Source organism: Trichechus manatus, unplaced genomic scaffold (assembly GCF_000243295.1).
Source record: "Trichechus manatus latirostris isolate Lorelei unplaced genomic scaffold, TriManLat1.0 scaffold00188, whole genome shotgun sequence".
Classification (NCBI taxonomy): domain Eukaryota; kingdom Metazoa; phylum Chordata; class Mammalia; order Sirenia; family Trichechidae; genus Trichechus; species Trichechus manatus.
In genome coordinates, this window is record NW_004444124.1 from 4,781,580 (window position 1) to 4,794,347 (window position 12,768).

Here is a 12,768-nt window from a genome sequence, read left to right on the forward strand (position 1 = left end):
AGACTTCATCAGCCTGAGACCAGAAGAACTAGTTGGTGCTTGGCTACCACCAATGACTGTCCTGACAAGGAACACAACAGAGAATCCCTGAATGAGTAGGAGAAAAGCGGGGTGCAGAACTGAAATTCTAGTAAAAAGACCAGAGTTAACGGTCTGACGGAGATCGGAGGAATCCCAGAAAGCATGGCCCCTGGACTCTCTGTAAACGCAGAACTAAAACCATTCGGGAGACCAACTCTTCAGACAAAGATTAGACTGGACTATAGGACATAAAAAGATACTTGTGAAGAGTGTGCTTCTTAGCTCAAGTACATACATGAGACTAAATGGGCAGCTCCTGTCCAGCGGTGAGATGAGAAGGCAGAGAGGGTCAGGAGCTGGTTGAATGGACAGGGGAAATCAGGGGTGGAAAGGAGGAGTGTGCTGTCACAGTATAGGGAGAGCAATTAGGGTCACATAACAATGTATGTATAAATTTTTGTGTGACAGACTAACTTGAATTGTAAGCTTTCACTTAAAGTACAGCAATTAAAAAAAAAAATCTATGAAAATGGCAGAGCTGACCCTTCTCCTCCTATATAAGCTTTCTGTCAACCCTTTACAAGGTGAAAAAAAAACCAATGATGAACCCATGTCTGGCAAGATGTTGGCCAAAGTAAAATGAAAAGTTATAGAAAAATTATTCGAAATTTCAATTAACATCTGATATCATTAATGATGCACCTCATATAAAGAATATATTGTGCCTTGAGATATTATCTTATAAGCACAAATATGTATAATATGAATCTATTAATATACATATAGTGGGAATGCATGTTTTTTTTTTTTTTAAACTGGCAGAGGCGTGCAGTGAAAAAGCTTGGAGACCACAGCTCTACTGTAGTAAATACATAGTCTTTTCTAGTCATATGAAGAAAACTCTGTGAAAGCATAGTATTATGGATTGAACTGTGTCCCCAAAAATACTTGTTGTAAATCCTAACCTCTCTGCCTGTGGTGATAATCTTATCTGGGAATGGTTTGTCTTTGTTATGTTAATGAGACAGGGTTAGTGTAGGGTGTGTCTTTAATGAATCTCTTTTGAGATATAAAAAAGATTAAACAAGCAATCCAGAGAACCAGAGACAAGGGAAGAGAAATGCCAAGCCACATGAAGATTGCCCAGGAACAGAAGCTCAGAAGAGACAAGGACCTTCCTCCAGAGCTAACAGAGACAGAAAGCCTTCTGCTAGAGCTGACACCTTGAATTCTGGCTTCTAGCCTCCTAAACTGTGTGAAAATAAATTTATTTGTTAAAGGCACCTACTTGCGGTATTTCTGTTATAGGTACACTAGATAATTAAGGCAGAATTTGGTACCAAGAATTGGGAGTGCTGCTCTAACAGATACCTAAAATGTGGAAGTGGTTTTGGAAGAATTTTAAGGTGCCTAATAGTAAAATCCTAGATTGTCTTGAAGAGACTGCTGGCCAAATTATGGAAGTCAAAGATAATTCTGGTACACACTCAGAAGGAAGTGAGGAGAGCTATTGAAAAAGTCTCTGTTGTCTTAGAAAATACATATGACACCCGCAACAGAATGTTGCTGGAAATACGGATGTTAAATGTGCTTCTGGTGAGGCTTTAAAAGAAAATGATGAACATGTGACTGGAAAATGGAGGAAAGGCAATGCTTTTTACGAAGTGGCAAAGAACTTGACAGAATTATGTTCAAATGTTTAGTGAAAGGTAGAACTTGTAAGTGATGAACTTCGATATCTGTCTGATGAGATTTCTAAGCAAGATCTTAAAGGGGTCATATGGTTTCTCCTTGCCACTTATAATAAAATGCAAGAAGAAAGAGATGGACTTAAAAATGAACTGTGCAAAATGAAAATGGAACTTAAACATTTGGAAAATTCTGTTGTACAAACTAAGGACACGTGTCCTAGAATGTTCACCAAGAATGTGGCGACACAATCTTTTGTTAAAGAGATTAAGCCTGTGACTGATGGATCTAACCAACTACCACAGCAGAAAATCCATCAGCTTAGACTGAAGGGGACAGAGAATGAACGAAAGAACAAAAGGAAACAATGCTATCTGCCTCTTGGAATTCTACAGGCAGGAAACAGGCCAAAGGAGATACATCTGTTGTCCTCCAAAAAAAGAAAAGGACCATCCCTGGAGCGTCTCAGAGATCAGTAGAACTGTTGGAAGGAACACAGGAAACAGAGCTGCCCTGGTCTCAAAGGGTGGAGCCAGAGCCTCCTAGGTTTCAAAGAGACAGATCTTCACCAACACCTTTCTGGAGTGTGGTGCTGCCACTTACAAGCGCCAGGGGATGGGGCCATTGTCCAAAGCTGAGGAGGTGGGGATGCCATACCCAGGGGACAGAAGAACGGAGCTTGCTGGGGCCAAGGGGGTGAGGTTGCCATTCAGATGGACTAGGAGAATGGGGCAGCTAAGACCTGAGGGAGCAGATATGCCATCCCAGTGGGCCTGTAAGGCATGGCTGAAGTCCAGGGCAGAGGGGCTTCCACCCAGAATCCAAAGGGCATGGCAAACACCCAGAGTCTGAAGGGAGGAGCCATTGTACAAATGGTCTTAGAGAACAGAGGCTTATTTTCAAAGCTTGAGAGTTAATGCAATTTGTTCTGCTGGGTTTTAGACTTGCTTGGTGCCCATTATCCCTTCTTTTCCTCCATTTTTTTGTGATGGAAGTGTCTACATGGTACCTGTTCCATCACTGCACTTTGGAAGGTGCACAGATGAAGAGGAATTTTGCCACAGTACGGAATACAGCTAAAGTCTCACCATATTTGATTTAGAAGATGAGATTTTGGACTTGGAGTTGGTTTAAGACTTTTGGGATGAAGTGATGGGGTGAATGTGTTTTGCATGTGGGAAGGACATGAATTTGGGGGGGCAAAGGGTAGAAGATTATGGATTGAAATATGTCACTTGTCCCCCAAAAATACGTGCTGTAAATCCTAACATCTATGCCTGTATTTATAATCCCATTTGGGAGTGAGTTGTCTTTGTTATGTTAATGAGACAGAATTAGTGTAGCTTGTGTCTTGACTCAACCTCTTTTGAGCTATAAAAGAGATTAAACAAGCAAGTGAGAGAAGCAGAGACAGGGGAAGAAAGATGCCAAGCCACATGAAGATCGCCCAAGAGCAGAAGCTCAGAAGAGATAAGGACCCTCCTCCAGAGCTGACAGAGACAGAAAGCCTTTCCCTAGAGCTGGTACTCTGAATTCAGATTTCTATCCTCCTAAACTGTGGGAGAATAAATTTTTGTTGGTTAAAGCCACCCACTTGTGGTATTTCTGTTATTGCAGCACTAGATAACTAAGACACATAGGCAGTTAATTCTTCTTGAGGGGCATCATAAGAATGTATCTGATGTCATCAGATGAAGAATAGGAGAAGGTGGTTCCAAGCAACTGGAACAACAAGAGAGTGACTAAGGCTTCAGACAGCGTCCTTTTTGAAGATCAGTTGGGCAAATGGACGTCTCCTGGAACGTACTTTGTCTAAAAAGAATGTTAGCAGATAAAGCTGGAAATGTAGGGCCAGGCTTGAAGGTCCTGAATTCTATGCTGAGAATTTGGGCCATACACTCTAGGCACTAGAGAGTCTATGGGGAGTTATTTAGACAGGAATACCATGATCCCAGGTGTAGTTTAGATGTCTCTGGCATCACTTTCAATGGTGATTTGGCCAGTGGAGTGAGCAATAAATGATGATACTAATATTGGTTTAAAATTTCTTTCTCCCTCCCTATCTATCTATCTATCATTGTAAATTTGAGAAACGTGGAGCACTGTATTAGCACTAGAATCAAAAATGCCACTTAATATTTAGGAGATACTCCCATGGACAAATCCAAACTCCCTTAGGGACCGAATTACTGGGCTGAGGGCTGTGGAGACTATGGTCTCAGGAAACATCTAGCTCAATTGGCATAACTTAGTTTATAAAGAAAATGTTCTACATTACACCTTGGTGAGTAGCTTCTGGGGTCTTAAAAGCCTGTAAGCAGCCATCTAAGATACTCCATGGTCTCACCCCATCTGGAGCAAGGGAGAATGAAGAAAACTAAAGACACAATGGAAAGATTAGTCCAAAGGACTAATAGACCACATCTACCACAGCCTCCACCAGACTGAGTCCAGTACAACTAGATGGTGCCTGGCTACCACCACTGACTGCTCTGAAAGGGATCACAGTAGAGGATCTCAGACAGAGCTGGAGAAAAGTGTAGAACAAAATCCTAACTCAAAAAAAGGCCAGACTTACTGGCCTGATAGAGAACGGAGAAACGCCGATACTATGGCTCCCACACACACTTTTAGCTCAGTAATGAAGGCACTCCGGAGGTTCACCTTTTAGCCAAAGATTAGACAGACCAATAGGACAAAACAAGGCTAAAGGGGCACACCAGCCCAGGGGCAAGGACTAGAAGGCAGGAGGGTGCAGGAAAGCTGGCAATAGGGAACCCAAGGTGGAGAAGGGAGAGTACTGACATGTCATGGTGTTATTAACCAATGTGATAAAACGATGTTTATGTACAGTTTAATGATAAAAAAAATATATTTAGGAGATACTGAGAAACTAAACGTTTTGATAAGTTACTTCTTTAGGGATTAGTTTGAAAGAGGCAGTGCGTTCACCCAGAAATTCTCTTAATGTATTGTTTTCTGAAAAATGTAGCACAGATATTTGGTGGCCACTCAAAAGCAGGCTGGGCATATCAAGCTAAAAGAGCTTCTGCTCAGAAGCTGCTTGTACAGTGAAGACACAGTGAATGCATCTAGACCTGAGACAAAGGGGTTACTCCAGGAATGCATATGCAAGTGTGTGCATCTATCTATCTTAATCCACAAGCTTAAATTTTATTTAGATAACAAGCAAAGGCTCCAGGACTGATTTAGAAGGGAAATCGTTAGCTGGTGTGCCGTTAGCAGCAGCAGTTGCTGGTGGAACAGTTTCTAATGCACGGTGGCAGCCCTAGAATCACAACAGTATCATAGCAACTTTCTGCTGTAATTTAAGATGGCTCACATCTTATCTTCCTGTGTGTCCTCGTTCATTTTACAAGGGATCTGTCTATTTTTTACCTACAGCAATTTGCCAGCGGCACGTGTACATTTTAGTATTTTATGTTTCCATTTAAGAGTACTTTCCACTCTGCTGTTTGTTTTCTGTAGAATCTCGCTCTGGGTCACGAAATGCCGTTTCCCTCGGATTCACAGTGCGACATTCTCCGCGGCTGCCCTCCCCCATCCCGTCTAAAACCCTTACAAATAATTCATAGTGTGGGGGAGGGCAAGACCGCCTATAAAAGGGAAATGGCCGCTCAGAAAGCCTGAGCTCCACTCCCTAGGCGGATTTGTATTAGAAAGGAGGTAAGTCTCCTCGGCGAAAGGGCAGCACTTTCAGTCCGCGCCAAGGCCTTTTAAACCCAAATTCAGATGGCTGGCTCTGGGAAAACACCCCGCCTTGTTGAGGAACAAAGAGGTGAATGTTTCCGCACCCGGCCGCACTCACGGACTCGGATTCTCTGCTCATTCCAGCCCTTTGTTACCTGGGCACTAGGTCCCCACCAAGTCCCAGGCTTGGCAAGGACGGCAGCCCCTTTGAGAACAAGGCCCGGGCAACTCGGCCCCATCCAGAGGGCCGGCCTGGGAGGAGAGGGGGCGGAAGTGGGATGCGGACCAAAAAGCTGCGAAGCTGGGGAAAGCCAGCATCTCCATGGGTCCCCGGAACCCCCCACTCTCGCCCCACCCTCACAATATGGGCCTGCCAACCCGTCGTAGCCCCAGTCCTCTAGACATTTGGCTACTTTACATAAATGTTAGAGTTGGTAGCTTTTCAATATTTTAGAGTGGAGAGCATTGAGAAGGGTAAAAGGAAATAACGATGGATTTGCAGCCTCTTTCAATTCCTCTTCGCTCATAGGCTAAGTGTGCGTTGCCTAGGCAACCGCGTACAGATCGGCTGCATAGTGGGCTGTCAGGCCGATGGGCTGCGGGCTGAGTTTTAAGGGGTGAATGCACGCAGGCTCTGGGACAAAATCTGAAAGCTAGATGTTTTGGCCGGGAAATACAGATGTGAAAAAATACTTTGCATTAAGAAGACAAGCTTTTAAAATTTACTACCGAATTATCTACATAAATCTGTGTTTCTATCAGCCTTACTCGATTACTTAAAACAATTACTCTCTTTGTGTAATAGATAAACGTGAGATCACTTGAGAATTTGCCATTAAAAATAATCTGAAAACTGTGAGCGCAAATGTAATTTTAAAGGTTTAGGGAATATCTTGCTCACCTCAGCTATACAATCAGTTATGTGGAAAAAATGTAGAACAGTACTGTGGAGAAAAAAACAAATGTGGAATTTTATTTTAGACAGCGATATTTCTTTTACAATTGTCCCTGGAGGGGAAAATTTAAAAATGTTAGTACTGTACATCACTTAGCTAACTGCATGAAGTGATGATGAAATACCTGCTTCTGAGACTTTCATATCTGATACACACTGACCTAGATTGAGAGGAATTATGTACAATAGCAAGCAGGCAAAAAAAAAAATGCTGGGACCCTAATCGAAAATGTACCACAATAGGATCCGTTTGTTTGTTTGCTGTGAAAATCCCTGCCAGTCTCTTTTGGGGAATTACATGGAATAAAGATGGTTTAAAAAAAAAAAAAAAGAAAGAGAAAGAAAGGTTAACAGATAAACTGAAGGACTTCAGGAAAAGTCGATGGCCACATCGGCATTCAACCTTTCGACACCAAATCAGCTCCTGGTGGGAATAAAAACGAGCGGCAACGTTATTCCCAATGGGGTGTGGGTGGGGAGAGAACCCGTAACTAGAAGGCTCCTTCGGCTCATCCCTCCCGGAGGGAGGGGAGGGGCAATGCAGGCATAAAAAGAAAGGAGATCTTGGACCAAAAATTCCCCAGGGGGATTATTTCCAGCCTCACCCTACCCCAAGTCCTGTCCCCTAAAGAAATTCGAGAGGGGAGTGTCTTTTCATCTACATAATCTTGAACAAGCGTTTTCACCCGGGGCTTCGCGGAGATCTGGCTCTGAAACCAAAGCTGAGAAATGAAATCGTTAGGTGAAGGAGGCGACCGGCCGGCTCGCATTACCCAGCGTGGAACCCAGAGCCGGAGCGCAGCTGTCGGGCTCCTCCTATGCGCTTGCAATCAGGGCGGACGGCTCCGGTGCGTTTACACTCGCAGCGCTGATGCAGCGGTCCTTCGGCCCCATCGGAGCGGCCACCTGCGGCCCAGAGTTTACACCTGCCACCGCCCTTTCGGCCCGTGGGCGGTCACCTTCCTCAGCGGCTAGGCGCCGGTAGACAGGATTCCAGCCCGAGCCCTGTTTTCAGGTCGCTGTGTGACCTTGGGAATCGGTTTACCCTCGATGGCTTCTGAGTCTGCAGGAGGTGGATTAGAAATTTGGGGTCAGACTCAGGGCCTGCGTCCTTTAACCTCGAGAGCTGGGCATTTGGGCCATCTGCTCCCCTCTCTCACCCAACCCCACCCTAACCTGGCACTAGCCACCGTGTCTGGGGTACCCTGCCCCACGAGCTCCAGTCCGGGAGTAGGGCGTGTTTAGGGGAAGGGAGAGGCTGGGTTTTGTTCTATCGACCTCTCTGTGTGCTTTGGCATTGATTTGAGAGAAAGCCCCCCTCCCAGTCCGCCCCGGGAAAGGAAGGCGATGACAGCTTGCTGATAGTCTTGGGAGGATCGCACTCAACAGCTGCAGGCTCCATTCCGCTGTGGGAAGCCCCTCTCACCAGAGGGTGAAAAGGGTCAGTCACCCAGCACACAGCCGGTCCAGCGTCGGGGAAGGGGCGCCACCCTCGTGGCTTTGCAGGGGATGGGTTTCGGGTTTGCAGTGGCCGTATCTGCCACTCTCTCCTCTCCCTCCCTCCAGCGCACACATATTTGTCCTCTGGAGACACACACCCGCACACACACATACACACACACACACACAAACATATACACACACGGAGAGCAACAAAGAGATCGGCTCCTTTATCGAATACCTAGAGTGCGGATTTTTCAGGGGAGGGGTCCTGCTCCGCTTCTGCTCATGCGCTAGCGGGTGCGTGAGTGTCTCGGGGGCACCAACCTCGCCGGCACGGCAGATTTTAGGCGTGTCCCCAACCCTACCCGCAGCACGAGGCTGGGGACCTCGTGGCCGGCCTCCTCCCCAGCACTCGCGGTTACAACCGCCGCGGGATCCGGCGCACAATGAATGGACAACGCAAATATTCGCGGCGGGGCGGGCGACCGCCACCCTTTGAGTCAGGAGAGGGGAGCGCCTGGCTGATTTTAAGTCCACAATTGCAAAATGAAGCCCACGCCTTTGTTCTGCCAGCAGTTCCTCCCCGAGACTCACCCCGGTTTCTGCCTGCACGATGGTCCAAACTCCGCAGCCAGCCACACCCACCTCCGCTCTCGGGGAGCAAAAGCTAGCCCGCAGGGTGGGAGGGGACCTCGGCCGCAGTCCGGGCGCAAGTGGACTTTGGGAGGGGATGAGCAAGGGTTGGGTGGCCGAGGTCGCCCGAACCAAGGGTGCTGCGGCTGCAGGGAAAGGAGGAAGCGGGCCTGGACGGAGACAAAGAAGGGAACCGTCCGAGGGCAACTTGGGGCCGTTGGGCCGCTGGGTCCTGGGGCGCGCCCCTCAGACACCAACGTCCCGATCACGCATGACTTCCGCCAGGGGCCGCCTGTCCGCTCCCAAGGCTGTGTGTGGCGAGAAGTCGACTTCTGGGCAGTATTTGGCCTCCAGGACTGGAGGAGGGGGACAGTTATCTCACCTGCATCGGGTGGGCAGGGGGAGCTTGGGGTCGTGCGGAAGAGGAGCCGGAATCCGCGCCAGCAGCGCAGCGCCGCGCCGCGCCAGCAACCGCCACCACCCACCTGCCGGCCCCTCCACCTGCTCCTGCCGGTCCCCTTTCCCAGTGTTCAGGTACCCCTGGCCCCCTACCCCACCCACAGACGTGCACTGGCGGGGCGTCCGCGGCCCGCCGCCCCCAGCTCCCGAACACTGTGCTTCCCCCCCCTTTCTCGCAGCCCTAGACAATGCGCACGCCCCCACCTCACTCTCGGAGTCCCCACCCCTCGCCCGGGCCGCGTGGCCGTGCTGATAGGCCGCGGGGCCCGGGTCCAGCCCCCCTGTCTGTCCCCAGGGCTTGGAGCATTACGTCAGCTAGGCCAGACGAGCGGGGACTGGTGGGCTCTGGCTGGCGGCGCGGCCTGCGCGGGCGCCCCGCCCTCCCGGCATAAAAGGCCGACTCCGCAGCACCCCTGTTCTCAGCCGAACAGTTCCCAAGTGCAGTCCTCCTGCCCTCAGTGGGTGCGTAGGGAAGGACAGACATATCGAACGGACACCGCCCAGAGCCGGGAAGGGAGCTTGCGAGACATCATGCGTGAGATTGTGCACATCCAGGCAGGCCAGTGCGGCAACCAGATTGGCGCCAAGGTGAGCCCGCGCCGGGGAGGGGCCTGGCCGGGGGCGCTAGGGTCCCGGCAGGGCGCGCACTCCGGGCCAGCCGGGCGCGGAAGCGGTCCTGGGCAGGCGGGCTCCCGGAGGGTAGATCTTCCCTGCCGCTCTGTACTGCGGGAGTGGGGCGTGGCCGCGCCCTCAGCGGATGGCCAGGGCTGGAGGCCACCTCCTGGGGCGCGGGGGTGGAAGCTTTGATTTTTGCTGTACCTCACATGGACTCTCGGCCCCCCCACGATTTCGTCTCCTGTTCTGCCCACCCCGTCGCTCGGGAGGCGTGTGTGTGTATGCGGGGCAGCGCGCTCGCAGTGGGTGGGGCCGGGCGACGCGGAGAATGGATTTTACTTGCTTGAACCGGAGTCAGGCTGCGGAGAGGGGGAGGGGGAGTAGGAAAGCGATTGTCGCGCGGTAGAAGGACGTGCTTTGAATGTAAAATAACCCTCCTTGAGCTCGGTCCCCGCCCCACCCCCTTCCCGCGGGCCTGAGTCCTCTCTTTGCCCAGCCGCCGCCCCCCTCGGCGGTGAACCTGCAGTCCAGCCCAGCTGCTGCTTCTCGTGCCTAGAGACGCTCTGCGGCAGGGCGGGCACCAAGCGCCTCCCTCCTCCCACCGCGACCCCTGCCTCCTGCTGCGAACAGCTGTTCGCCCGGGAAACGCCCAGTTTCGACTTTCTGACACTAGCAAACCCAAGCTCTGCAGGCTGTGCCCGGGTCAGGCGACTCTGAAAGCTCCCGAAGGTTGGGTTGTCGCAACTGAGTCGAAGGTTTTTTATTGTGAGGTGCGTCTCTGCGGTTGGTGCATGGCTAAATGCAGGCTTTTTCTTCCCTCAGTTTTGGGAGGTCATCAGTGATGAGCATGGTATCGACCCCACTGGCAGTTACCATGGCGACAGTGACTTGCAGCTGGAGAGAATCAATGTCTACTACAATGAAGCCACTGGTAATTGCCTTTACCCCTCCCCCTCTTTTCCCTGGGGTGACCCCAGGGATGTGGCACTGGGGAGGTCAGGACAGAGGGTTTAGGAACCTCCCCTCTTCACTGCAGTGTTTCAGGGGACTTCCCTGCACTCACCCCAGTCCTTTGAGAGCCTTTCCCTCCTTTGTTTGAGCCACAGCAGTGTCTGCAAAGAGGAAGCAGGGCGCTCTGCCTGCAGGTCTCAGACCAGCTTTTGTCCTATGCAGGTAATAAATACGTACCGCGGGCCATCCTGGTGGATCTGGAGCCTGGCACCATGGACTCAGTCAGGTCTGGGCCATTTGGCCAGATCTTCAGGCCGGACAACTTCGTGTTCGGTAAGTGACTGCATAGCTGAATAGTGTGGGCTCCTTTTATACTGGGCAGCTCACGGGGCAGGGTGGGGCTACTGAAGGCAGTATGAAGAACATCCAGTTGTGGGCCAACTTAGTCCTCATATAGGCTAGAAAAATATTTGCCTTTCAACTTATAATAGCCAGGTGTTCTAGCCTTCCTTATTTATCATTATACCCATGACCACATATTTTAATATCTCGTTGTTTTGGTGGTAACTTGAAATAATTTCATCTGAGTGCTGACTCAGTGGTCTGTATTAAGGAGTTTAAGATAAGAAAGAATTTAATGCAATCACTAGTGACTGATGAAGTCCCTTTCCCTCTGGCAGGCCAGAGCGGTGCTGGCAATAACTGGGCAAAGGGCCACTACACAGAGGGAGCAGAGCTGGTGGACTCGGTGCTGGATGTGGTGAGGAAGGAGTCTGAGAGCTGTGACTGTCTCCAGGGCTTCCAGCTGACCCACTCTTTGGGGGGTGGCACTGGCTCTGGGATGGGCACACTGCTCATCAGCAAGATCAGGGAGGAGTACCCTGACCGCATCATGAACACCTTCAGCGTCATGCCTTCTCCGAAGGTGTCAGACACCGTGGTTGAACCCTACAACGCCACCCTGTCTGTCCACCAGCTGGTGGAGAACACAGATGAAACCTACTGCATTGACAATGAGGCCCTGTACGACATTTGCTTCCGTACTCTGAAACTGACCACCCCCACGTATGGGGACCTCAACCACCTGGTGTCGGCCACCATGAGCGGGGTCACTACCTGCCTGCGTTTCCCAGGCCAGCTGAATGCAGACCTCCGCAAACTGGCTGTGAACATGGTGCCCTTTCCCCGGCTGCACTTCTTCATGCCCGGCTTTGCCCCCCTGACCAGCCGGGGCAGCCAGCAGTATCGGGCCCTGACTGTGCCCGAGCTCACCCAGCAGATGTTCGACTCCAAGAACATGATGGCTGCCTGCGACCCCCGCCATGGCCGCTACCTGACCGTGGCCGCCATCTTCCGGGGCCGCATGTCCATGAAGGAGGTGGACGAGCAGATGCTCAACGTGCAGAACAAGAACAGCAGCTACTTTGTGGAGTGGATCCCCAACAACGTGAAGACGGCTGTGTGCGACATCCCACCCCGTGGCCTCAAGATGTCAGCTACCTTCATCGGCAACAGCACAGCCATCCAGGAGCTGTTCAAGCGCATCTCGGAGCAGTTCACGGCCATGTTCCGGCGCAAGGCTTTCCTGCACTGGTACACGGGCGAGGGCATGGATGAGATGGAGTTCACCGAGGCCGAGAGCAACATGAACGACCTGGTGTCCGAGTACCAGCAGTACCAGGACGCCACGGCCGACGAGCAAGGGGAGTTCGAGGAGGAGGAGGGCGAGGATGAGGCTTAAATTCAGAACTGAAAGCAAGTTAGGGAAAGATTTAGGAGGAAAGCAAGGGGGAGGGGGGCGTACTGGTGAAATCTCTTGGCAGTTGAAGAAGCATGGTATATTTAGGTGTGCGCTGGGTCTCTGGTGCTCTTCACTGTTGCCTGTCACTTTTTTCCCCCTTTTTTTTAATTTTTATTTTTTGTAATATTGATGACATCAGTGTAACATTTGCGATAGCTCTGAACTACTGTTGTAATGGCTAAAATCACATAAACGTTTGTGTCCTTAATGGTGTCTGCTCTTCTTTCTCTTCCTTTTTCTCTTTATGGAGTTCTTTACTATCAATTTAAATATAAATTTCAAAACACACTACATTAAATAGGAACGGGGTGAGCAAGTTCAATTGAATTTACTCTGTGTGTGGTAAAATTGAACCAACTACAATCATAGGTAGCTTAAGATGGGAGAGCAACCTGAATTTAAAATACCTTGAAATACATGTTTTATTAGTTGAAAGCACACTAAATATATTTTCATGTAGAAATCCTGATACATAGATACCAAAAAATCC

The 12,768-nt window shown here is 50.0% G+C and overlaps 1 protein-coding gene across 1 annotated transcript; it reads left to right on the plus strand.

The window, feature by feature from the left end:
- Window positions 1-9,337: 9,337 nt before the first annotated feature.
- Window positions 9,338-12,529, plus strand: LOC101362075 (tubulin beta-2B chain). The gene is made up of 4 exons (XM_004387562.3): window positions 9,338-9,499; window positions 10,349-10,457; window positions 10,700-10,810; window positions 11,158-12,529. The coding sequence occupies exons 1-4, from the start codon at window positions 9,443-9,445 to the stop codon at window positions 12,216-12,218; spliced, it is 1,338 nt and encodes a 445-aa protein (XP_004387619.2). The 5' UTR covers window positions 9,338-9,442; the 3' UTR covers window positions 12,219-12,529.
- The last annotated feature ends 239 nt before the right edge of the window (window positions 12,530-12,768 follow it).

Bases quoted from the DNA above. Each gene is read 5' to 3' on its own strand.
- LOC101362075 (XM_004387562.3), top strand. From the start codon at position 9,443: ATGCGTGAGATTGTGCACATCCAGGCAGGCCAGTGCGGCAACCAGATT. The intron at 9,500-10,348 runs GTGAGCCCGCGC...TTCTTCCCTCAG, and splicing joins GCAACCAGATTGGCGCCAAG to TTTTGGGAGGTCATCAGTGA. The intron at 10,811-11,157 runs GTAAGTGACTGC...TCCCTCTGGCAG, and splicing joins GCCGGACAACTTCGTGTTCG to GCCAGAGCGGTGCTGGCAAT.